At 40.0% G+C, this 24,759-nt stretch overlaps 3 protein-coding genes across 4 annotated transcripts in view; 1 reads left to right on the top strand and 2 right to left on the bottom strand.

Annotated features, from left to right (window-relative positions):
- Window positions 1-204: 204 nt before the first annotated feature.
- On the bottom strand, window positions 205-8,392 carry LOC310966555 (AP-1 complex subunit sigma-2-like; the record flags this gene model as incomplete). Of its 2 annotated transcripts, XM_083940315.1 has the most annotated exons (6): window positions 8,380-8,392; window positions 7,482-7,660; window positions 5,027-5,135; window positions 4,748-4,885; window positions 3,917-3,947; window positions 205-257 (listed from the first exon to the last, which is right to left on the bottom strand). In XM_083940315.1, the coding sequence occupies exons 2-6, from the start codon at window positions 7,658-7,660 to the stop codon at window positions 205-207; spliced, it is 510 nt and encodes a 169-aa protein (XP_083796441.1). In that variant the 5' UTR covers window positions 8,380-8,392. The 2 variants fall into 2 exon arrangements, with proteins under 2 accessions (XP_083796441.1, XP_083796442.1); XM_083940316.1 differs by lacking the exons at window positions 205-257; window positions 3,917-3,947 and adding an exon at window positions 1,942-1,989.
- A 3,208-nt stretch (window positions 8,393-11,600) lies between these two features.
- On the top strand, window positions 11,601-15,457 carry LOC310945230 (retinoschisin-like; the record flags this gene model as incomplete). Its single annotated transcript, XM_083911262.1, has 6 exons — window positions 11,601-11,655; window positions 12,447-12,472; window positions 12,557-12,761; window positions 13,802-13,943; window positions 14,023-14,218; window positions 15,305-15,457. 6 exons carry the CDS (start codon window positions 11,601-11,603, stop codon window positions 15,455-15,457), a joined length of 777 nt encoding a protein of 258 aa, XP_083767388.1.
- A 3,044-nt stretch (window positions 15,458-18,501) lies between these two features.
- The window catches only part of LOC310945176 (cyclin-dependent kinase-like 5), a 33,286-nt gene continuing 27,028 nt past the window's right edge, over window positions 18,502-24,759 (bottom strand). Inside the window, exons 11-18 of the mRNA XM_083911195.1 lie at window positions 23,236-24,274; window positions 22,696-22,797; window positions 22,197-22,302; window positions 21,146-21,269; window positions 20,796-20,901; window positions 20,439-20,561; window positions 19,070-19,222; window positions 18,502-18,979 (exon numbers count right to left, since the gene is read on the bottom strand). Of these exons, the coding sequence (XP_083767321.1) occupies window positions 18,620-18,979; window positions 19,070-19,222; window positions 20,439-20,561; window positions 20,796-20,901; window positions 21,146-21,269; window positions 22,197-22,302; window positions 22,696-22,797; window positions 23,236-24,274 (2,113 nt within the window). The 3' untranslated portion in view covers window positions 18,502-18,619. The remainder of the gene's footprint in view (window positions 18,980-19,069; window positions 19,223-20,438; window positions 20,562-20,795; window positions 20,902-21,145; window positions 21,270-22,196; window positions 22,303-22,695; window positions 22,798-23,235; window positions 24,275-24,759) is intronic.

The following is a 24,759-nucleotide window of genomic DNA, read 5'->3' as shown; positions in this document are numbered from 1 at the left end:
AGAGAGAACAAACACACTAAGACAGACTTTGTTTTCAGTACAAACAGGTATTGTCAGCTGTGGAAATATTATCATTGTTTTAACCAGCAGGAATTGAGCTACAGACAGACTGATATATACGGTTAGAAGACTAAGACTGACTAGAGGGCTCTAGCAGTATACATGGCCTAAATCCACAAACACAGAGTATTCACCTCAGCAGGCCTAATTCTGGAAAAGACCAGAGGACTCAGAGACCATATTTGGGACCATCACACCTGTGAGGCAAACATTTTTATAAGAACACAAATTAACAGAACAAGGCACCACGGGTAAATCTCTCAGGAACCTACAGCATTTACGTGCTCGGGGAACAGAAGGGTTAAGTGTTCACCAGCGCAACAACAATGTCCTCTTCATGGACGTCTCTGCTCAATTTATTTCTGATGTCTCTCATGCAAATCTTTTGAGGCATCATTAGTCCAAAAGAAGATCTGCTCGCTGGCTCCAAAGTAATGACCAGCTCCTGAGAAATGTTTTCATTAAAGGCTTATTAAAATAACTCCAACCAAATCCCCTGTGGTATGTTTTCCACGTAATTACTGCACTATGCACTTACTAAAGCCGAGGCATTCATTCCAAAGGTGCCCCGACTTAACCCCAGCATTATTTTCACCCACCTATATGTGCATTATGTTTAGATCTTTTTTTAAATGAGTCAATCACAGAAATCAAGGACTATGTGTGTTTGTTTGTTCGTACTGTATGGCCATCCATTACACAAACATCTTATATAAGAAAAAACATGAGGAAATTATTCGTCTCATCATTGCCCCTTGTTGTTTTAAAAGTTCTTAATATTCAATTACAGTGACACAGGTTGACTAGTAAATCATGTATTCCTGTCAGTTGCAGCATCTCAAGTAGCATAGGCATTTTTGAATTTGATCTGATAGCTCTGACACACCACACAAGTAAGTTGTTATTATTAATAAACTTTTTTCTTTGGTTCACATAATGCTTGTATTCTGGCTGGTGATAGTTTTGTTGTTTTGTTTTTGTCAACAAATCCCATGAAAAGACCAAAGCCACCAATTAACTGCTTTAACTCGTATTGTGTGTGTAGCATCGTATTCCTCAATCTGCTTTATAATCAAAAACAATCTGGAAATATCTCTTTTTATAATAAGGGACCTGTAAGGATTTGGGCTGCAGTAGGAACAGGCTAGGGAAGTCAGAGAGTATCGAAAGACAGATGAACGCAAAGTTGGTTTTGATCTTATGGGTTTTGTTGATAATAAGAAAAATGTAGAATAACACTGTCCTTATCCATTAATGTCTTTGTATTAGAAGATGACAGTTGAGTGAAATGGTTATTTTAGGTCAAATAACACAAAAACAAAAACAAAAACCTGCGGAATGAATATTAGTGAATGTAAAATACTGTTGTAGCATGTGTTACTGTTATTCATTTCCCAACATTTCAATCACAACATGTAGAATCATTAATCTGAGCATTTTCATTCAGTGCTGTTAGTAAAACTACCTGTTAGTCTTCACACAGGCGGCATAACTCTTTCCCTTTTCCAGGAAAATAGTTACAATTTCAGAAATGTATTTAGAACAAAGTAACTTTTAAAAAATCACATCCACGAAAACGGAAATTCAGATAAATCTTCATCTCCGACAATAATGTACAAAAATATCCAAATGAAAAACCATTGGTTTAATAAAAGGTGCTGGATTATGCCGCCTGTTAGTGAAACTGTGTTTTCAGACATGTTCGAAACATTCATGCCTGCTTTGAGCCTTACGCTGATCATGTATTTTTCACTCAGAGTTATGGGACCGTACATGCAGGTAGTTCACGGCACGCACAGCTGGTAAACCCATGCTGACTGACTGCACCAGTCTAGTAGTTACCAATTGCCTGGGTGGAGGCACGGACGGACTCTAGGCTCATTACAAGAGCTCCTCATTTGGCAAACTTCCCCAGTCTTCACTCTGGCTCTATAAATACAGGGTAAATGTGGATTGGCACTCTTGAGGTTTTAACCTAATTTCTTCCAAGGTGAGAATATCAACTAAATGGTTTAAGGAAGCTACTCACAATCTCGTGACGGAGAACACTTAAACGGGAAAAGCCTACATTAGGAACTTACTATAGGGGTCACAGGGGTCACAGTACAGAATGTTCCCTGCAGTACAGCTACCTGACTGTGAATCAAAGAACTGCTCCACAGTTAGTCCTCGGGGATTATAGATATAGCTGGGCTGTGGCCGTGTCACAGCTAATGGTTATAGACCACTTTTGGATCTCTTAACGCTTCCCGACATTATTGCTCATTACCTAATTTTAGGCCATTTTGTATTCCAAGTTTGTTAAAATAAGTATAATTTCAGAGTCAGATGAGTTTGTAAACATGCTCTCATGCTTGACCATGACATAGGTCTTAAATATTTGACGTAAATAATGAATCTATAATAATCTAATAAATAACAATGGCAAAATAATACATGCATACAATATGTTTCTGTTTGAATGCCATGTTATGTGTAATCCAGCAGGAAAAAATGCACTACCACATAAAACGAGGTACATTGCCAACAACTTTTTAAAAGTTTGAATTCATTTTTAAACAAAAGCCTGACCGATACATGAACAGGCTGATATCACAAGTCTTTATCAATGTACGCGTTAGAAAATATGCAAAATGATAAACTTTTAGGCAGATTTGATCCATAGATTTCTAATTTCAGGTTCTGCATTACATGTGTTACGATCTTTATCACAAATAGTTAAATTAGAGAGCATTTGCCAAACGTTTGGTGCACGTAAAGATTCCCTCAGAAGTCCAGCACTGGTCATTCTCTACAGCTCACATCACCTTTTTTCCCATCGGATGTTAATGGTTTGTCAGCAGTGACCTGATTTTGCTTCCCCAGTACTCATTAGCATCGGCCCTTTGGCTCACTAACTAAATGCTGAGTAACAAATCCAGCAAACCCACCAGTCTGCTGACACTGATAAAGTCTATACTAGACTGCTTTTTTTCCCCTCTTTTACGTGGATTTAACATTAAAAACTGCCTTTACCTGCTACTTAACTTTACTTTACTTGAACTTCTACTCTTAAAATCACAGTGTGTTGTTTTACATTGTTTATGGAAATCCAGACAATCACTTAAAAAGCTCTGCTGTAACACATCCAAGACTTAACCCCAAGATAAAAAACATCAGAATATGGCGTGTTTCAGCTTTTGACTTTCTTATGGCATTAATGGATTGAAGGGAAAGGGAAAGGGAGCCTCTTGTGTACTGAGGCTGAAACACAGCTGTGGTGTTTGTTGGTTTACTGCTGAATATGCTTTCGGTCAGAATCCTAATTGCAGTGACGCTGTGGTTTTGTTTCTGTAATTATGCTCCCTCTATGAAATTCCACTCTGGGCCAGAAGTGTTTGTGTGGTCTCAGCAACTCAGACAATGAGGCTTTGTTTCCAGCTAGAACCTGAGCTCTCCGCACTTCAACCATCAAATATGTCTGAAAAGACTGAAAGGAATGTGTGGAATTTGTCCAATTAAATCAATTTAATGACACTGAAACTTGTTATTGAATTCAGTGATATTCCCTTTAGTTTTCAGTTCAGTCTACCGTGGGGACGTAACATTTTTCATGTAAATATTACTGCTGAGGAAGAGTTATTGGTTAGTGCCTAGGATTACAGTTACATCAAAATATCAGGGTTGGAGTCAATACGAAGCAGAAAAACACACCAGCAACGTCCATATTCACAGTGTATTCTTGACACTTGACCTATTGCTGTTGCTAGTATGTTGTTTCTGCACACTTTACCGTTGGGATGGTGAATCGTCAGTACATCTAAGGCTACTGGTCTAACACTACAGCAGAGGTTATTTGGGTTTTTACAAACTGTACCTGCAAACAGGCGCATCTGAAAGTCTATATTCTGCAAATCACAATAGTAAAAGAGTACAAAGGCAAAGAGAGAAAAAATGTCAGCTGAAATCAAGATCAAGATCAAGCAACTAGATGAGAGACAATAAAGCACAGTGAAGCCGATGACACAAAAATCCCAGGAAATAAAGCAAGTGTCACTTTTTGAAGGAAAATCAAATCAAAGTACATTTAAATTGTTAAAATATTTTTAGCTGCTCCTTTTACTTTTATGTAATACACACACTCTGTCTTAATAAAAACTTAAAGTTGTAAACCTTAAGATTTTGACAAACTCAAAGCACCTTTTTTGATACCACTTGAGGTTCCAATAGCCATTCACTGTATCTACATTCAGTAACTAGCCCTTTATATAGTAGTTTTCATTGTTAATGGCGGGGTCCGCCATTTCCGTGCTGGATTCAAATTGCCTTCACGTGCGAACTTGATTCACAAATGATTCAGGGTGTTATGTAGTGTTACTGTTTTATGTCACTGATAGCAACCTAGCTGTTTGTCATTGAAATGGACTTATTGAATAAAAAGTATTTAAACTGTACTTTCTGTTACCACCAATAACCATTTACTGTCACCAGACCAACTAGGACTGACATCTTAAGGGTTATAACTTTAAGTGAGGAACAGCACAAGTGTAAAATACTCAAGTTTAACTTTCTATTCTTTGGTCAAATGTCGACATAGACACAATGGAGCGAGAGGGCAGATTACTAATGAAGCAGGAGAAAGAGAGAGAGAAACAACTCCACTAGTGAAACTTTATTGTTCCCACATTGATTTCATTAGATGTCTTACCTCCTGTAGCAAGTCAGCCTGCTCAATGGCCTTCAATACATTCTTTTTGGACGTCTCCTGAGCCTCCCCACCCAGCAAGAACTCATCCAGAATGAAGTAAGCCTTTTCAAAGTTGAAAATAATGTCCAGCTCACAAACCTGTCATTGAGAAATGTAAGAAAAAACTATGAATGAGTATTTTAAGTCTAGGTTGAAGAGGTGGCAAACATGTGATCAACCATGGCATGGATACACAACAAATAAAAGAATTAGAGAGGTGAGGAAACTTCTGAAACGCACACTGCCAAAGTATTTGTCCAGCAGCTCCACATATCTGTGGATGATCTCCAGTGTGATGAGCTCGTTGTCTTGGTCCTCTATGGCACAGCAGAAGTACAGGCTGGCATATCTGCAACACAGTGACAAGCCAGCCATCTTTAATTTGGTTAAATCTTTCATTGTGAAAACCTCAACCTGACAAAGTAAATATAAGAAAAGCTGACTTTGTCACTTTCTTAGAAGATGATATACACTGTCTCCCAGCTCACTGTAATAGTGCTGAGAGAGCACTTCTGCCATTATTAACGATTGCTGTTTACTGTGTACAGGGTATTCATTTAAGAGCCAGAAGCCGGATGCAGAAGGCAGTATGAGTTAAGCCTCATACTGCCATGGTTCTTTATCCCTGATAATCCCTAAGGCACTCTTTGAGCATGTGATGATTGGCTAATAAAGGAGCTGGACAGTTGATCCCTCACAACCTGCAGGGGAAAAGGGCACAGTGGACTGGGCTGCAGATTTTTAAAAAGATGAACATACATTTACTGGAAAAAGTCTAAAACTCTACAGGACTGAACTGTGTTGGCAATTTCATTTGTATTCTTGACTTGCTTCATGGTCCACTCCACCCTGCTGCGTGCAAGTGAACACAAGGCACAGCCAAGCTCAGGAAACACAAAGGGTTCTGTTCAGTTGTTAAGTTGCATGTGGCACAGAGAGGTGAAACAGCACTTTTACTGTAGCTGACTCATAGAGCAAACCAGCAGGCATGGTAAGAGGGGGTCAAGGCTTTAAACGCAAACGCATAACTCTATGTTGAAGACGTTTCTAATATAATTTGCTTGTCTGCGTTGCATGGCACAGAGTTCAGAGCAATACCCGGAGCTACGTTTTTAATTGCCAAACATCAAGGCGACACATTTCAAGGACGTGAATAGTTTAAACCTTTTTTTACATGAGGACAAAGCGAAACAATAGCTGTCTGACTGACAATTTAGCTGCAACTATTTTGATATTGTTCATTATTCTTCAAGCGAAATGTTTTCATTCGCTGCTTCCAGATTCTGGTGCTGCTTTTCTTTGTCATCTTTGGCAGAAAACTGATTATCTTTGGGTTTTTGACTCTTAGTAAAAAAAAAAAAAAAGTAATTTGAATGCACTGATTTGAGCTGTGGGAAATTATAACAGACATTTTATTCATAGATTAAAAACTCATTACTTTGAGTACCCCATTTTGGCATATCAATTAATGAATCAAATTTGATGACTTGACAATGGTTAAATCCAACACTCAACTGTCTAGCAGCATGATCAACAGACATAGTGCACAAAAGAAGTCTCTCCATGTAAAGTCAACTGTCTAAACATCAAACAGCAGCGACAGTTTTTGTCTTTATGTAATAAAAAGTGTTTCCACTGAGTATCCTCAGGCTCAGTTGGCTGTGGGGCATACCTTGTACCTGCAAATGTGACCTGACACATTCTACTGTAATCCTCCTTTCTTCTCACTAAAGGTAATACATCTGAAAAAATTATAAATCAAAGAAATAGGATTTCCAAATGTCTACGGCCCTTCACACTCAAGTAATATAGAATCATGTTCTCAAATGAATTACTATTTTTGAACCTAGGTATGAGGGATCGACGATATGGATCTTTTTTAGGGCCGATTTCATTTTTTCCCCAGCGGCTATACGGACTGCCGATTATCTTGAGCCGATACGACTTTTTCTCCCTCAATTTACATCATAAAAATTACACAATGATGGTAACAAACAAAGTCTCATTTTTTAATAAAAAGGAATGTTTATTGAACTTTAAAAAGGCATCCCCAGCAACACGGAGCTTCCTGTGGACGCCGGTCTGTAAATAACGCCGGGAAAAAACAATGTATCGGCCTATCACTACTAGGTATTGTTCATTTTTGGCACAGAGTTATTCTATAAACACTCCGTGGGCTGTATCCAAGATCTCTCTTTCAATGTGAGGAGGTAGGACACAACAGGAGGGCTGAGAGCGACACAGAACTATGAAGAAAGAAGATATATTCTGAGCAGCAGCCCCAGTCACTTACACTTGTATGCATTAATGTGACGTGATAAGAGCCCATTGAATTATTGGAGACGCTACACTATGAATGTATTTGTTGTGCAATGGTGCCAAGTTGCTGACTGCTCAGCACCTCGAGTGGTGTCTGTCCCCGTCGGGTCGCCCGGGTTCACCAATAGTCTGCCTGCTTGTCTGTTGGCATGGCAACTGGATATAATGAGGCAAAAATGAATGCACTTTCCTGTTGTAGTCTGAGTGCAGTCGTGATGCCTTCATCAAGTCGATGACACTTTCTCCTGCTTCTCCAACTCAGCCGTGTCTTTGAATGAGAGGTCCATGAATTGCCCGTGCAAGTGTGGAAAATTCTGTTCTGTGAGCGTTCAACCAGAAAGCATTTTGTACATAAACACGTCCCCATTCCACCCACCTCTTATACACAACCTTCAGGTCCCTCCACTCCAGAAAGCTGCACATTTTGGGCTTTCGAGCCAGGACCGTCTGCACCAATTCTCTGGTGATTTTCTTTTTCTCCTTATCAGACAGCGGCACGTACCATTTCTGAAGCCTGAGCTTGCCTTGTCGACTGAACAGAAGCATGAACTGCATCTGAAATGAAGACACGAGAGAAACACAGAGCAGAGGAGCTGTGACACACAGTGAGAGATGAAATAATAAAGGAGGGTGGTTGAAGACACCCACAGACTAAAGAAAGGGGCGAAAAGCATTTTAAAAAGGACACATTTAATCACTTTTGATGTAAAACCGGATGTAGATATCAAGGGCCAGATTGATTTTGACAACTTAAGCCAAATTGAGGAAATTATTACTGTATGGCATGTGGGAGGTGCTCCAGGAATGAGCAAGATGCAAGATAAATAACCGTTCAGTCCAACTCAGTAAAATAAATATATAATAACATAATAATGTGACACAGAATACCAATAGCATAGTTAGTCGTTAAGCTCGTTGTGTATGGTCTGTCTGCGGCCATGTGTAAATACAAACACCATTTAACTTCATGTTCAAATCCAGCCTGAACAGTTTACTGGACACAGCACAGACCATGTTTTTAATTCAAGTGACGCTGACATTAAAAACACGAAACTGTCATTTTCACAACCAATGGGAAAGCCATTATCTACAAAACCATGACTGAAACCATCACCTCGTCTTTACCGTTATCAACACAACCTAACGTGTTAACGCCGTTAACACCGTTATTCAGCGGTTAGCGTTAAACTGTTTTACATACGTCATGCGACCAAGCGTGCTTGAAAAATTAATATATATAAAAGGTGGAATAATTCACACTCAAAACTACTTACCCTGAATAACAACACTGTATTCCCCTCCGTCGAAATGAACTGCCCAGCGGCTCCCTGAAACGTACATGCCGAGTTGGTATCAAGCTTCGGATTGGCCAATGAAGCGCTCTCAACTTTGTTCATTGGCTGATGTTTCTGTATGCTCCGCCCACCCGACCCTTTAACTCAATATCGTGGATGTGATTGGCTGACGTACACATCAATCAAACGTCGAGGAGCCGGATAGTTCCGCACATTAAAACGTCGGTAACAGAAGCGCCTGAATGTTAAACACAGGCGCAATGATACCACAGATAAGTTACAAGACTTTTTAAAAATATGTATAACAGTGTAGCCCGCGTCTTGATTTAAGTTCTTTACTTGGATCTATTTTTACTTTACTTATTGTCTTTTTTCTCTATGCCTTTGTATCTTAATAAGTATTTTAATGTAATTCTGATTTAATGTGTATTGTTTTCTGAAAGGAGAACTGACTGTCTTTACATACATATCTATATAAGTATGATGTCACACTGTTCTGGTTGTACTCTATTTGTTCAAATTGCAAATAAAGAATATAAAAATTAAAATAATAATAATAATAATAATAATAATCCGGAATCCTTCACCTGATGAAGTGTCACTCTGGGAGAGAAGAACTGCAGGATTTAGACCCGTCCCTTTTTGTTAATGGAATAAATATTAAAAGTCATAAATGTTCTAATAAACACATAAGGAACTACTTCTACAGCAAAAGGAAAATCACTCCAAGGGGAAACGTTGTTTTTCATTCTTATTTTTCTAATATTCAGTGGGATAAACATGGCTTCTACAATATAAATGTGTCATCCCCAATAAAGTGAAATAATTACATTCTATAATATTTACCCCACTCATACATTTATGGCAAGGTTTGCAGATGTGGACAACTATAGTGAATTTTGTAGGACTGAAGATGAAACTATTCTGCATTTATTCTGGGGGTGTCAGTGTAACTTTGGAGTTCTGAAAAAAAGTTGAAAGTGTTTTTAGCGTTCAGTGCAAACACTTAAATAAACTGGAAGCAAAAGACGTCATTACCTGCTATGAAAACAAAAGCAAAACAATACAGTGGATTGTCAATTTACTAGTTCTTCAAGGGAAGCATCATATACTTGAATCTAAATTCTAATTGTAACAATATAGCCTATGTTTTAATTTAATTTCTTTGTATGTATTTTTTTTGCCTTCTTTACTGTTTTTTCTCTATGCCTTTGTATCTTATGAAGTATCTAAGTACTCTTACTTATGTCATGTCATTATAATTTAAAGTGTATTGTTTATTGAAAGAACTGACTGTCTTCACATACATTCCTATCTTTGTCAAGTACGATGCCACACTGTTTTATGTTTGTACTGTATTTGTTAAAAATTTGCAAATAAAATAAATAAATAAATAATAATAACGACATTGAGACTTTATGTCACTTATTTTATGAATATCTATGTGTTAAATTATTTTTGGTTGGATATGGAATATTTGATAAGACAATGACTGATTCAAATATTTATGTATTTTGTTTTAGAAAAAAGAGATAGTTTATTTTCAACCTATTTTATGAGGAAAGTTCTTCCTAAACTTCAAATGGACAAAAAATAAACCACAAATACAACAATTTATCATAGAATTTGCACATTTCATTAAAACATTACATGGACTTAAAAAAAATAGTAAAGCAATGAAAACAATTGGAATGTGTAGAGCCTTAAATATTTTTATTTAATGTTTTTATCTTTTGTTAGGGTACCCCTATGTATATGAATTCGCCCTGTCTTGTAGAGGCGGAATGACCAGCAGTGACATCTGATGATGGAAAACATTACAAATATTTTAGGCTCATATTTTCCTAAAATCTATAAAACTATGAAAACAAAATGAGCGAAAAACAACTTAAAACTTTAAACCATTTCACATTTCGTCAAAAATGTGCCCTAGTTTATTTCAGTTTATGTGAATGACATCAGCTGACAGGAAGTTAAGAAGGACCCAGGCTGTTGCCTAGCAATGGAAATCCATATAAAAGTTCTAATACTTCTAGTGATATTAAGCCGCGCAGATGACATCAAGACTTCAGTGTTGACGCTGGGACACTGGCTCAGTCACTGATGGTCTGACGTCTATCTCACCAATCAATAGTTCACATCACAGCAAATGCAGAGACAAAGTGGCTTCTCTGTTGAGGACGCCAGATTATTGACTTTTTGACAGGACCGTTTTCTGTTCAACACAGAAGGGTGCAAGTGTAAGAAACATTTAGAAATTGTTTGACACTTTGGGAAATGTGAGATGAGGATTGATAACACCCTCATGTCTACATTCCTTTTACTCGTTAAAATTGAAGGAGAGACTTCTTCTTCACTATGCTCGTCTGTTCGGATCAGATGCTGTGAGCTATATCAACATTTCCCTCCCAACAGTTGTCATAAACAGGGAAATTAAATAAATACATGACCATTTTTTTGTACCAGGCTGTAAACATGTTTATTTTGAATGTAAAGTCGAGTATTTTAACATGGAGATCTCTTGGGAATTAATCTGTTTTGGGGCCAGCCTCATGTGGCCAATTGAGGAACTACACTCTTGCAACTGTTTTGGGAACTTTGTTGGCTTCATTTAAATAAGTTTGGGTAGTGGCGTGGATGGAATCATAAATATTGCTAAAAAAAAACACAAAAAGATTTACGAAGAGATGCTAAATCACCACAAATTTACACAAAACGACCAAAATGGACTAAAAAATGACTTTAGGGTGGCAAAACAAAACAACAGCATCCAAGCGTAACATGTCTGAATTTGGGTGTCTTGTTCTTACATGCCTGTGCCCAGGGGCCCATTGTCTCAGAATTCTTCCAAGGTTGTGGTATGCAGATATTGTTACTTCTGCACGGAAGCAGGCCAAGCTACGTTATGCTAAGCCTGGACCGTGTCTAACATGTTATCCTTGTATTCAAACACACAAACACGTTGTAATGTTCACAGGTGAAGGCATCGTCCTGAAAGGCACAGCTGCCATAAGAATGATGCTCACTCTTGATTTATGAAGCGACAGGTGCAGTACAAGAGACCATCCTAAGGGAGGTGTCTAAGGACCAATAAAGAGTATTAGATAAGGCATTCACAGGCCTGTGGATTACACTAATCCTATCCACTATAGCGTTGGGTATCACACACTCATCACATTCCAGCACGGCTGAAGGAGAAGATGGAGGCCACTGCTCGATGTGCTGCTGTGCTGCTCCTCCTGCTTCTGTCTCAGGGTAAGTCACTGTGCACCCGTGTGACGGATAGTCATAGTAGGATAAATTATAATGCACTCTGTCTGCCTTTAAAAAACAGGAATATGCTCACTGCTTTGAGTATACTCACTCTACTTGGTTGTAGTGTCTTTTTGTAATCAAACGATCATCTTCATAGTGGCCAGTGAGCGGTTCATTGATTTCAATTGTCATTTTTCCGTCAGCATTATGTGTTTTTCCTCAATTCAGGTTTCTTCTGGTCACATATACACACATTATGGATGATATTTAGAGACAGTAGTCATCTTTATTGTCATGTTAATCACATGAAAATACCTGCAAACAATTCATAAAGTGATTTGTGTCAATTAGGTCAGTTTGTGAATGTTCTCATGTGTCCAGGTCATCGTTATTCCAAAAGCAATTTCAGTCAAAAGCAACTGGACTTGGTTATTTGTCTAGGAAGACGTTTCACCTCTCATCCAAGAGGCTTCTTCACCCTTCGTGCTCCAAGTGCACTTGAAAGGGTTCCAGCAACATCATCGGCCATGTGAGAGGTTAAATACCTGGATCTCCACACCTGTTGGTTGGACCAGTCCCAGCCTGGTCAGATGCGTACATGAACTGATGAAGCCTCTTGGATGAGAGGTGAAACGACTTCCTAGACAAATAACCAAGTCCAGTTGCTTTTGACTGAAATTGCTTTGGGGTTAATTAGGTCTTATTTTCTTCATTTAGTTTTCTTCTGTAAACGTTAATACGTTTTTTTTTCACCTGCTTTTTCATTTCATGCATCTGTTGCTGTGGTACAGTGCTGATCTCTGTTCACTCACAGGAGGTAAGTGTCCAATAATAAACAGCCTGACAGAAGTTTGAACCGGGATTTGAACTCTGGATTAACTTGTCCCCATGTGTCCTTCAGGAGGAGGAGACAGTCCAGGAGGAAGACCTGCAGGAGGAGGAACAGGTGCAGGTGATCGAGACGTGGACATCAAACATCAAAGCCTGCACCTGCGACTGTGAGTCTGCTGATTCATCGACACGCAACCCCACTGTCATCCCGCCTGCCCTGCCGACCTCACTGCTGCCCCCGCCACCTCAGGGTCGCCCGCTGAACTGCATGCCAGGTGAGGACTCCACCCGGGTCACATGATCTGTGTTGACCTGTTGTCTCCCTGTGTGTTTCACTCACAAGGGTCGGGGCCAGTAAGTTGTTTTTTTAAAGTGATAAATGGGATGAAAATTATGTGAAGGGCAATTACATGGTGGGGAACATCACACGTGTGAAGATTAATGGTGGGTTTTTGAGGTTATGGGACACGTACAGAGCTCCAGCTGGTGTGATGGATCACACAGCTGATGGTAGCTGGCTGTGTCCTTACATGCACTCAGTCTAATCTTGTCTCTGCATCTCTGCAGTGGTGCACAATCACCTTCTACTATGATCTAGACAATTTTCAACCATGTTCTTACTTAAAGGGCTTGGATCTGTTGTAGAGATGATAACAGTTTGGGTTTAAGAAATGAACAACTGTGAGGAAGAGGCCTGGAACGGCGAATGCTGTGAGATAATCTCATTACCTGTGCAGGAATGTGATGAGCAGATTAGGGAGCCTAAAATAGGTGGTGCCCTTCGTCTAATAGCATGATACAAGCAGCACACATCAGATGATGCCCTGCTCATCTTCTTCCGCCTTATCACGCAACTAGATCACCACAAGCAGGAAGGCTGCTCAGAATACTTAATTAGAGAGTAAAATAAGAACGCCATGCCAGTGTTACCTGGACATTATTCTGTATATTAGACCCTACTTTTTTGAGGCTGTATAACTGGATTTATTTTGTATTTGCACCCAAAGCTTGTGCCAACTTTTAAACAAGTTGCATTTTTTATTATAGAAGTTTTCAGATGCTGATGTCATTCCCAGACGTTAATAAATTGTGTGAAAGGATGGACATTGGTCAAGTTGTTTTAAATCTACAAACAACTTATCAATATCAACGTCTGTAAAATTATTCAAGACCGGGAATATCAAGCCCAGACCACAATCAAGTCTTTAACAATTCTCTTCATGTATCAAGTAACCTCCAGTCTTCCTTTTGTTATAATGGCTGAATATTTCCGGTGAAAACACGCCACGGTATACTGTACATCTGTCCTCCACAGAATGCCCTTACCACAGAGCTCTGGGCTTTGAATCTGGATCTGTGACATCAGACCAGATCAGCTGCTCCAATCAGGACCAGTACGCCGGCTGGTATTCCTCCTGGATCCCCTCCAAGGCTCGCCTTAACAACCAAGGCTTTGGGTACGTCACGGCAACCTAGCCCTGTTTATCATTATTGTGATAATACTACAACAAAAGCATATATGTTGACTCCCGTTAGGTGTGCATGGCTCTCCAAGTTTAACGACCAGCATCAGTGGATTCAGATTGACCTGCAGGAGGTGGGTGTGGTGTCTGGCATCCTCACTCAGGGCCGCTGCGATGCTGACGAGTGGATTACTAAATACAGCATCCAGTATCGCAGTGTGGAAACTCTCAACTGGATCTATTACAAAGACCAGACAGGAAACAACAGGGTAAGTACACAAAATAGCAGTCAGTGTAGGGCTATGGATAGTGAAGTCTCTTTACGCAACAAATGTCAAGTAAAGACATTTTTGACTCTTTTCAGATTTTATAATTCAGTGTTACTCGTCGGAATTTACAGTAAAAAGGGCCATAAATGTGAAAATGACGATTACAAATAAAGAAACAACAAGTTCTCTAAAAGTCTTGGACACTCCCAATAGTGGGATTGTTTCCTATGTAATTGTACCTATCAGCTATGTGAACGCAATGATTTCAGCACTTTGAACAGATTCAGTGAAATGAATCACTAGCACTTTACCTTAAGATCTTCTGTAATTTTGACAGCAATATTTGAAACTTTTCTTTCTTCTGTCAACACTATTTGTTCACACTGACTCGTTATTTCACGTACATAAAAAAGAAATAATGAAGCTGAAGTGATTGGTCAATTGAGCGATAACAGATTTCTCATTTTCCAAGCACTAACACCAGAAAGTCCTCGGGTCCAGCTTCTCCAATGTGAGAATCTTCTGTTTTCTATCATTATAAATGAATATCTTTGGAGTTAGAACTCTAGGTTGAACAAAACAAGACATTGACAAACGTCATTTTCGGCTATAGGAAGTTGTGGTAGGCATGTTATTTTCTGACATTATTCAGATCAAATGATTGTGTTACAGAGAAAATACTCAATAATAAAAAAATAAATAGTTTCAGACACAATGGGCTTTGTTTTCACTTTGGTTTGGCTTTTAAATTGCCCACAGCAGTTTTTACATATCCTGGAAAATCATGGCAGTGTGAGCAAAACATGACCACTGGATATCTGATAAATTGAAAGACATAATAGCTTGAGATCAAATCAATCCAATCCACCTAAGAAAATATCATATGGGATGTTTTAATATGTAAAAGAAACAGATGGAAAACTAATTTCTGCTCTTGAATGGTGATGAGTTTCCTGTCAAGCCCTATCTCTGTCTAACCGTCACTTTCACTGAGGAAATGGATGCTACTGAAGAATGACGTGGAAATGAAGTGATCATAAACTGGTTCAGCGAATCTTTACATGTAGTTTACTTTCTACTCTTCAGGTCTTCTACGGGAACTCTGACCGCTCGTCCACGGTACAGAACCTGCTGCGCCCCCCCATCGTGGCTCGTTACATCCGCCTGCTGCCCCTGGGCTGGCACACTCGCATTGCTATGAGGCTGGAGCTGCTGATGTGCATGAACAAGTGTTCCTGAAGTGTACAAGCCCACTTTTCCTCACTGTCCATCCTTCCCCTGCCAACCGCTTGCCAAAACAATCATCGGTCCAGCACTGAAAGATCCATCATGTCTTTCTTTAATGAGGCTCAAAGCAAACTAAGTCTGGGAAGGTGGACAATATGTATATGTCTTAAAATCTGTATAAATTCATTGTTTTAATATGTAAATACAAAATTGGACACCTTTAAAATGCATGTCGAGGCCTGAGCTACCTTCAAAAACTCTACAGGAGAAAAGGAAAGATTTGTTCACTTATTCATGAAATTCCTTTGAATTAAACATTATAATAAAAAAAAGCTTCCACAGGTACAAGATTAGTTTGTTTTATTTGAGATTTACTGTTACATATGTAAACATGGATATTCTAAAATTGTTAAGCATTCATTTGTGGATTTATGCTCTCATGTAAATGCTCTGTTGAAAAAAAAACAGATAAACACCAACTATGCTACCAATTTGTGTCTGTAATAAAAGCACAAATGTAATACTTGATTTCATTTAAACAGTTGATAAACATCTTCCGTTATAAATATTACCAAACAAGTAATCACACATCAGTATTAATATAATACACAGTGCTCCTTCAGCAAAACAATAATCCAAAGAGAGAAATGTATTGTGTCAAGTACAGAGTGTCAAATACACAATAGGATACGGTCATGTCTAGACAGTGTGTGTCACTGTGGGAGCCTAAGGCCCTGTGTTTCACTCTTCACACATTGTGCACATGATGAACATGAAGTGAAGAAGAATTTACAGAATCAAGGGCAGTATTGCTGAGCCACACAGTCTCTTCAAAGTGCAACATTGAAAAGCTAAGGATTTATTTCTGCCAAGCTACTTTCATGGCACTTTATCCCAGACAGAAAACAATGTTACAGTACAGAGCTTCTGCCCCCACTGTGGTTCTGTATTAAGATTCCTCATATAAGCTTGTCCCAAGTGGTTCAACATGTGCAGTCAGACAAAAATGCACCAGTGCAGTGATTCCCAACCAGGTGTAGGCCTACACACAGCCCAGCAGGCAGTACTTCTGCAGCTGCATGGGGTCACATGGAAATACTTTACATTACAGTAGCTGAATTAGCTTGACCAGATCATTGGTTATGAGCCTATTTGTTGCGGTTGAGAGTGTGTGAAAAGTTAGCGAGCAAGCAGAAGAGTCTAAACAGTTAGCTAAAAGCAATGGATTCATAGTTTATATAGTTAGCTTAACGTAGAAGTGGATAAACAGTTGAAATAGTTAGCTAGCATAAAATGAATGAACAAATGGTGAAAAAAGCGAAAAGAAATGGATAAACATTTGAAAATGTTGGGGAAAAAAATATATGCAAAACGTTTGAAATGGCTAAATGTAATCGATAAATGGTGGAATTAGTGAGATAAACAGTAGTAACATTAATAGTTAACTAGCATAAAAGTAAGGAAATGGTAAAAAAAGAACGGGATAAACAGTTCAGATAATTAGCTAAAAGTAGTGACAAAAAGGCTGACATAGCTAATAATAAAGAAAAACAATAAAAAAAGAAGTTAGTTAAATGAAGTACATGGATGCAGTTGAAATAGCTAGTTAGTTATAACTAATGGATATAAGATTGTGAACAATGACCCGTATGACACAGAAAACGGTTATAATACAAACCTTTATGTAATCAGTAGTGTTAAAGAATGACCTGCTTATGATGAATTCTAAGGACCACATCTGGAACATGATGGGTGGTTTTGATAAAGGACTTTTACTTGAGTAACATGAATGTGGGATACGTCAGACAAAAAAGGTTGGGAACTACTGCACTTGTACACCCAGAATGGCTTTTGTGTTCCTCTAGCTGCTGTAAAAAAATAACTTTCTAATAATGTTTGGGGGAGCGGGGCATGAATTGTACAACAATTCATATTGTACAAATCTTTTGGATTTGTACATTAAATTAACTGATTAAACAAGAACCCCTTGGATGTCGCAAGTAAGAAATGAGCAGCAAGCAGACTTCCTTATATCCTGGTAGTGAGGGAAATTATCAGAGAGAATCACAGCCTTCAGTATCAACTTCAGATGTGCTTTGCTCACGGCAGGGCAAAGTATCAAGATTCGAATACTGTATAATTCATCCATAAGGGTGCTTCATCACTTTGACATTAATAAAACATGTCAGTAAATCATTTGAAATTACATTACAACCAAAAGGATTGTGGGTATAGTCTGTACAAGGAACAGTTATTATGTGTTTCATTTGAAATAATTGTGGTGCAACCATAGTGTTTAGTGAATAACATTTGTTTAAAATATACATGAAAATGATGATTTACACACACTGTGCATGAAAAGTCAGTGCCTAAATGTTAGTTAGTGCATGGTAATCACTAGATGCAGTGCTTCATTATCTCCTACAGAGGGCAATGTCGGTTAGGCGTTCTGTCAGTTTGTGGCACCATAGTGTCTAAAATGGCTGCATTAAAAAAGACATAAAAATCTAAATACCCTAAAAGAGGAGAGAACAAATAGATTTAAGATTTTAAGATTGTCAACTCAGAAAAATTGCACTACAGCTATATTTTCAAGAACAAGGCGGCTGTTGCACGTTGACTTGCCGTTGCACATTAGAGCGTTTGTAACTAGTATGACAGAGCACATTCAAAAGCGAGACAGTTCAGATGAAGAGTTACAATCCTGGATGAGATGAACCCACTGCAAAGTTACTGACATTACCAATCTCCAACAACTGACAAAACTTTATTGGTTGAGAATGCCTTAGATAGTCTTAAGGAAATACTACGCAGTAAAATGTACTATATTTCTATATTATTAAATAAAAAACAGAATACTTACACTTAAAATCTACACTTTATCCATTTATATATATTTAATTTGTAAATATTTACTTTATAATACAAATTATAATCAGAATTACAGAAGTAATAATATAAAGGCTATCGAACATGGAAGCTTTAAAAAAATGAAGACATAGAGAGGCTTTTGGCCCGTTTGCAAGCAGTGTTTAAAACTGAAGGTTTGGTATCCGTGTGTTCCTGTGTCTGCCTGTAGTCAGCATGTGTACTGTTACGCAAGGGACGTGTAGGAGCAACAGAGGGGAAACGGAGGAGTCTGAAGTGGATCTGAGGGCTGTAGGGCGATGGAGATCACAGAGCCGTCTCTTTCAGGTCATTGAGGTTTGGCATACGAGACCTGGAGGGGCGTCCGAAGCCGTGCCCATTCTGGCCACCCTTGATGCTCATTTGCTCCGGGTAAGGGTTGCCCTCGGGGCGGCCCAGGGCAGAAGGGTGCCAGCCAGACTCCAGCTGTCCAGGCAGCGGGTAGGCTGTCTGTCTGTTCTTCAGCTGGGGCGTACTGACCCCTGAGTGACCTCGACTTTCCGTGAAACCACCTTGAACAGAGGCTGGATTAGGCATCGGCTGGTAGCGCATATCAGACTGTGCGGTCTGGTTGGAGGACGACGATGAAAGGTGCAGAAGTTTGCGCAGAGACTTCAGAGGCTGACTCTGAGAGGGACATGACACGACATATTTTAAAGAAACATTTCAAAACAGCATTCATCACCAAAATACCTTATTTTATTCTTTGAGACTAACCGGAGAGTGTGAATCGGACAGTTTCTCAGGTGGCCAGTCCTTGTCCCTGTCTTGGTCCCGGTCTCTGCTCTTGTCACGGGTCCTGTGGCGGCTGCTCTGGTGACCAGAGGACCTGGACTTCTGGATGACAGTATCCACCCCTTCAATGGGAACCTTTCACACATTGGGTGTAGATATCATTTAACCTGTCCAGACTAACAATTTCAAACACATGACCATGGTGGGTCCACACAATGTAAAGAGACACACGATGTGCTTCAATTTTGTCCCATGAAAACCTCAAAAATGTGCTAAAGAAAACATATATAATTTGTGTGAGTTATGTTATCCATTACATGTGTTCATTTTCCATGGACATGAGTTATGTTTGATCTCAAGTGCAGTAAAGTCATAACAATTAAAAAAATATAACATGATTGCATGAACTTAGACATTTATACACTACCCGTGACAAATCGGAAGCCTTAGTAATTTCAAATAATCTACACTTCATGCAACAAACACTATTTTCCACCAACTCTGAGTCTGACTGCCTGATTCCTCCTGTCCAGATTGCATTTATTTGAGCTCTGTCATCAGCACTAACCCCCTCTCAGTATCTGAACAGACTGTCACATATAAATAGAGATGTGAGGGGAAGAAAGAGTCTCAAACACCTGTTTCATGCTGAACCGTTACTGCCACTGGCAATCAGTTTAACATGTCATATTTATCAACTCTTTTGGTTCCTCCTCCCTCTGGGTCTATGCTGTATAATTACATCATGGCTTAAGATACACTTTGAGGGGCAGAAAATATGCGCCTGTGTGTGTAATGCTGCTAAGAAGTAAAGCTTCACGTGTGTAGTAACCAGGCACACAGACTCCTAAAATCTCATGAGCTTAACCAAAGCCAGAATGCTCTCATTCGTCCTCAGCTCATAACCAGAGCCATGCTGTTAGGGCCGTTTCTCAAATCAGTGGTCACTGATCAGAATCAAATGGACTGAACACAAAAACGACCAGCCAGATCCAGTCCTTTTACTGGGAAAAGACTTGGTAACAGGACTGCTTTTCATTAGATTGAAAATGAATTAGATTGAAAAGGATTAATAATGTGCAAACAGGCACCTTGTTGCCTAATTTTTTAATACTGATGAAGGGTTGTACTGATACTATACCCGCACAGATGGATCTGACTGGTTTGTGTTCATAACTCATTATTAGTGAATGGATTTTCGCCATACTTAAAATACATACATAAAATGATCAAAACCACTGACAACAAGTTTAAAATGAATCAATGAGGCGGTCTCTTGATTATTGTTGTTAATGCATGCGATGTCAGATGGAGTTAGGAGGCGAGTAAGAGAGTGTAAAACAGCATGTACCATGGGAGAGGACACTACAGGGAGGACTCTCACAGAGGAACTATGTTTTATGTTATTCTTTGGGCTAAACAGAGGGAAAAGACATTTCTTGATGACGGGAGGCCTTCCCTCAGGGACTTGCATCTGTAATATAGAGGCACATGACTGGTGGCACAGGGAAACATGATGCACATGACAACAAGAAGAAATTATTATATATGTCTGTAATAAGGCATTTAATATTTGAAACGCAGAGGAGGAGATACAATATGTAGACAGACTGCTTCACAAACAAGGTATTGACATTAAGGGACATATGCATGAAACAGTGCATCCACACGTAGCTCACATCCTCAGAAGTACTTGAATTCAAGTTACCATTTGAGATTTTTTCTTTTTCTTCTTTATTGCTCTGAAGAAGCCCTGCTTCTCCTTTTCTTTGGATGGCTCTGAGGGGTTCAGCACTACAGTATCTGGGCCAGTCCTGGAAATAAAACAAAGGGTACTGAGCATCACGTCCCAAATAAAAATGGACCATATATTTCAGCTCCAAATGAGACCCGGCAATTACTGTCACCAGTGTGAAATTGAATCCGCCATAAAACTGTGTCACAGAGCAATGTACAATAAACAAAGTTGTGTTGCTATCAGGGCAACCTAAGTTAAAAGAGATATTCTTTGGTAAACAAAATAAACTATGTTCTGTTGTGGTTCAAAGAGGTAATTACCAGGGGTCAAATGTCGGCTGACGTTTGGAGTGGTTCGTCAAACTGCTGCCATCCCCGGAATGGCCAGAGCCTCGGCTCTGACCCCTGCTATCATGGAAGGAGTTGTCTGGCCGGGGAGAAGGGACTGCTCAACAAACACAACAACAAAGTCCATTCACCATTTGATGCGTAGAGTAAAACAAATAAACAAAAAAACAATACCAACTATTTCAAAGCAAACAAGAGGCAGATGATGCACTGCATATATTTAAAATAAAACTAAATGTTACATTTTCCCTATAATGTTGACATGAATAAAATAAGACAGTGAGTACAGCAGGAGAGGATTGTGGTGGTTTGGGTAGTAATTTGCAGCGAATAACTGAAATATAGACAAGAGAGCATTAAAGCCAGTGTGTAGAATTGTAAACTGTGGTGTTGTAGTAGTATCAAAAAGACACTGTGGTGGATAGCCAATGCACTTCAGTGCCCCAATAGATCTTGGGCACTAACCTGAATGGACTAAGGGCAATAGATGCAACCGATTTTCTTCAATGTCATCATGCCACGAGAACCAGCTTATGGCAGTTACCTACATTAGGATTAGCGCACATTCTTGGCAATAAATAAGAAGACATGCTAGTATAGAAATGCCAAAGGTAAGATGTTCTCTTTGTACAAATCAATCTAAATGTTCTAATGACCAAATCATACGGATTTTTATCAAAAAATGTTTGTTTATGTTATGTAAAATAAATACATTTTCAGCCATACATGGTTCTGGGATATCTGTTATGAAATATGTTAGCATGCTGATGCTAGCATTTAGCTCAAAGCACCACTGTCCCTAAGTACAGCCTCACAGAGCTCATAGCATGGGTGTAGTACAAATTTTCCTTGTAAAAAATAAGCTAATCATAAAAAAAAAAAAAATCAAATAAATTAGGATCAGGCCTCAAAACTTTAGTATCAGTCAGAATATAAGTAAATGAAAGATTCTGTAAGTGTAAATGCTTAAATCTGAATTGACATGAGAAGACTAGGCCAGAGATATCAGTGTGACTAAACCAACCTCTGTAGAAGCTGCCCACCCTCCTAGGCATGGATTCACTGTAGATGTTGCGGTTCTCTTTGGACGAGCCCCCATCTTCTGTTTGCTGGTCATGATATAAGCCAACCTGAGTCACAACAGAAGACCTAGTCACATTAAAACAAAAGGACGACTGCTTTGCATGCCTCTCTATCTGAACTGATATCTTTATTTAGAAAAGAAGCAGAGGCGTAATTGATTTACAACTGGTCATTATAATAAAACGAGGCAATCTGTAGAGGCTACAAATGTATTTCAGAATCAAACTGAAATGTGCTCAAATGACAAGCTTGACTGTGCAATCATAAGTCGTCACAATAAAAGGAAGCAAAGCACACAGAGAAAATGAAGAGGCATCTAATGCGCAGAGAAAGAGAGAGAGAGAGAGAGAGCAGTTCATGACAGCAGTATCCACCCACATCCGCACTCTCGGAAGACTGGATGTGGGTGGGGAATGGTGGGTGCAGGCAGAATGTCGGACCTCGCTTTTTTGCCGCTGTGTGTGAAAAGATGCTGTGTTGTCCCTTGTGGAGTCCCTTATTGGGGGTCGGCTGTGGGTGCCCTCAGTGGGTGCCTGTTCGCTCTGTTAATGGAGACATGATGAAGCATGAAGTGAGCCCAGCAGTGCACATATACAAATACACTCGCACAAACTATATATACTATATGTGTAAATACAGTATATATAAATATACAGGTAACATAATTCACTGTATATCACATCAAGTAAGCCACACTCTTAACACCTGCAGTATTCATAGGATGACGCTGCAGTTGTGTTAATCCTGTCATTCCTACAAACCTGGGAACATGGCAAAACAAGATCTGTCTGAAAGCCTAAACACAGATCATGATATTTTCTGACGCCACCAGAATAAACCCTGGCTGCATTGTTGTAAAAACTGAGACTGAGGCAGAGTTACCCAACTGAACCTGGTTTAGGCCTTTGATATGATTAGATATCATGTAGGCTTAGGCTTTCCTTAAGGGTGAAGAGGTTTAATGTGGGCTGATGACTGACCCTGCTCATGTCTTCCTCTCTGGAGCCCCCAGAGTGGCGAGGCAGCGTGCGGTGCTGCAACTGCGGAGAAAGGAGCTGGAGACTGCTGGCTCTGGTAGGCATGCCCTGCCCCACCACCAGCCCCTCCTCCGCCCCGTGTGTTCTCTGGTGGTCCCTCCGTACGTACATGGAGTGGCGGTGCGGCCGCTGCTGGGAGGAGAAGGGGCTGGTGTATCCCTGACCGTAAGACAGAGGGTCGTGTGGGGCAGACAGAGAGTGAACGTGGCTCCTTTCGAGGCCACTTTCCCCAGGGTCCTTGGCATCTGGCGACTTGCCCTCTTCTGAGGCCTTGTGGCGGATTGAGGAGCGCCTGTAGGACGAGTCCAGGGTGTTGCTCTCTCTCTCTGAGCGCATGCTTCCTCTGCCAGCTGTGCCGGGTCCCAGTCTGTCCACTCTGCGGGGTGCTGGGCTGCTCGGCGCTGTGAGGTCGAGGCAGCTCGAGGGAAAATAGCGAGCTGTGGGCTCATCAGCATAAAGATGCACATCATTTAAGTTCCCCACTGACTTGGCGTCGCTTAGTGTGCCATAGCTCTTGGACAAGTTAAGATAGGCGAACTTGGAGGAGGGTGTGGAGCTTTTGGACTCCATGTAGCTGTGTCGACCGTGTTTCTCCCCTGATTGAAGCGTATTGGTTTTCCCCTCCACAAAAGAATGGCGGTTCTGCTGTGAGCGGAAGTTGGATTTGAGGTACTTGGCTCCGGGGCCGTCAGACATCTTGGACCCCAAATTCTTCTCAAAGTCTCCCTTGCTCTTGGCTTCGCCAGGGCTGAGCAGATGAGGCAGGTTACTGCTGGCCAGGTCCATGTTGCACGAGGTGGAGTGGTTGAAGATCTGCGGCTGGTAGTTCTTGGGATGCAGAGTGGGACTGAGATTGATTGCTGCAGGCATGTTGCCATTGAGAAAGCCGTCGTTGCTTGGGTGGGGGTCTTCGTGCCGGGGCAAGCTAGAGCACTCTCTGCTGCTGGAGCGGTGGCTTCCTGAGCTCTTACCCCCATGGCTCCTGAGCAACAGAAGAGAGAAAGGACCTCCATCAACATACTGTAGATAAGTAATCATATTAACATTGTAGATATTAATGGAATCATATCAGATCCAGGAGTAGTCACAGGTGGTGTTCCACAGGGATCAATATTAGGACCACTACTACTACAAATCTATTACACAGAATGTAAATGATATTAAATCTGCAGTTGTTTGTGAGCTCTTTCTGTATGCTGACGATCCAGCTTAGTTAGTGAGCTAAAAACATGTCATGGAAAACATGCTTAGTCAAGTAATGTCAAAATTAATTACATGGCTAGTGAAGAAAAGACACACTACATTTTTTGCCTCAAACAGCAAATACTAAACTTACTCAAACTAGATTTCTTGATCTCACCAGTACAGGAGTACAAGGTCATACTTCGGAAACCTACTTGGGAGGGTTACTAGATGGTTCCAAAAATGAGATCTAGAGATCTAATGCCACACTACATTTTTTTAAAA

This window comes from Echiichthys vipera, assembly GCF_963691815.1.
Source record: "Echiichthys vipera genome assembly, chromosome: 3".
NCBI classification, from domain to species: Eukaryota; Metazoa; Chordata; class Actinopteri; order Perciformes; family Trachinidae; genus Echiichthys; species Echiichthys vipera.
The sequence above is the reverse complement of the archived record's forward strand: the minus strand, read 5'-3'. Positions and strand labels throughout refer to the sequence as shown.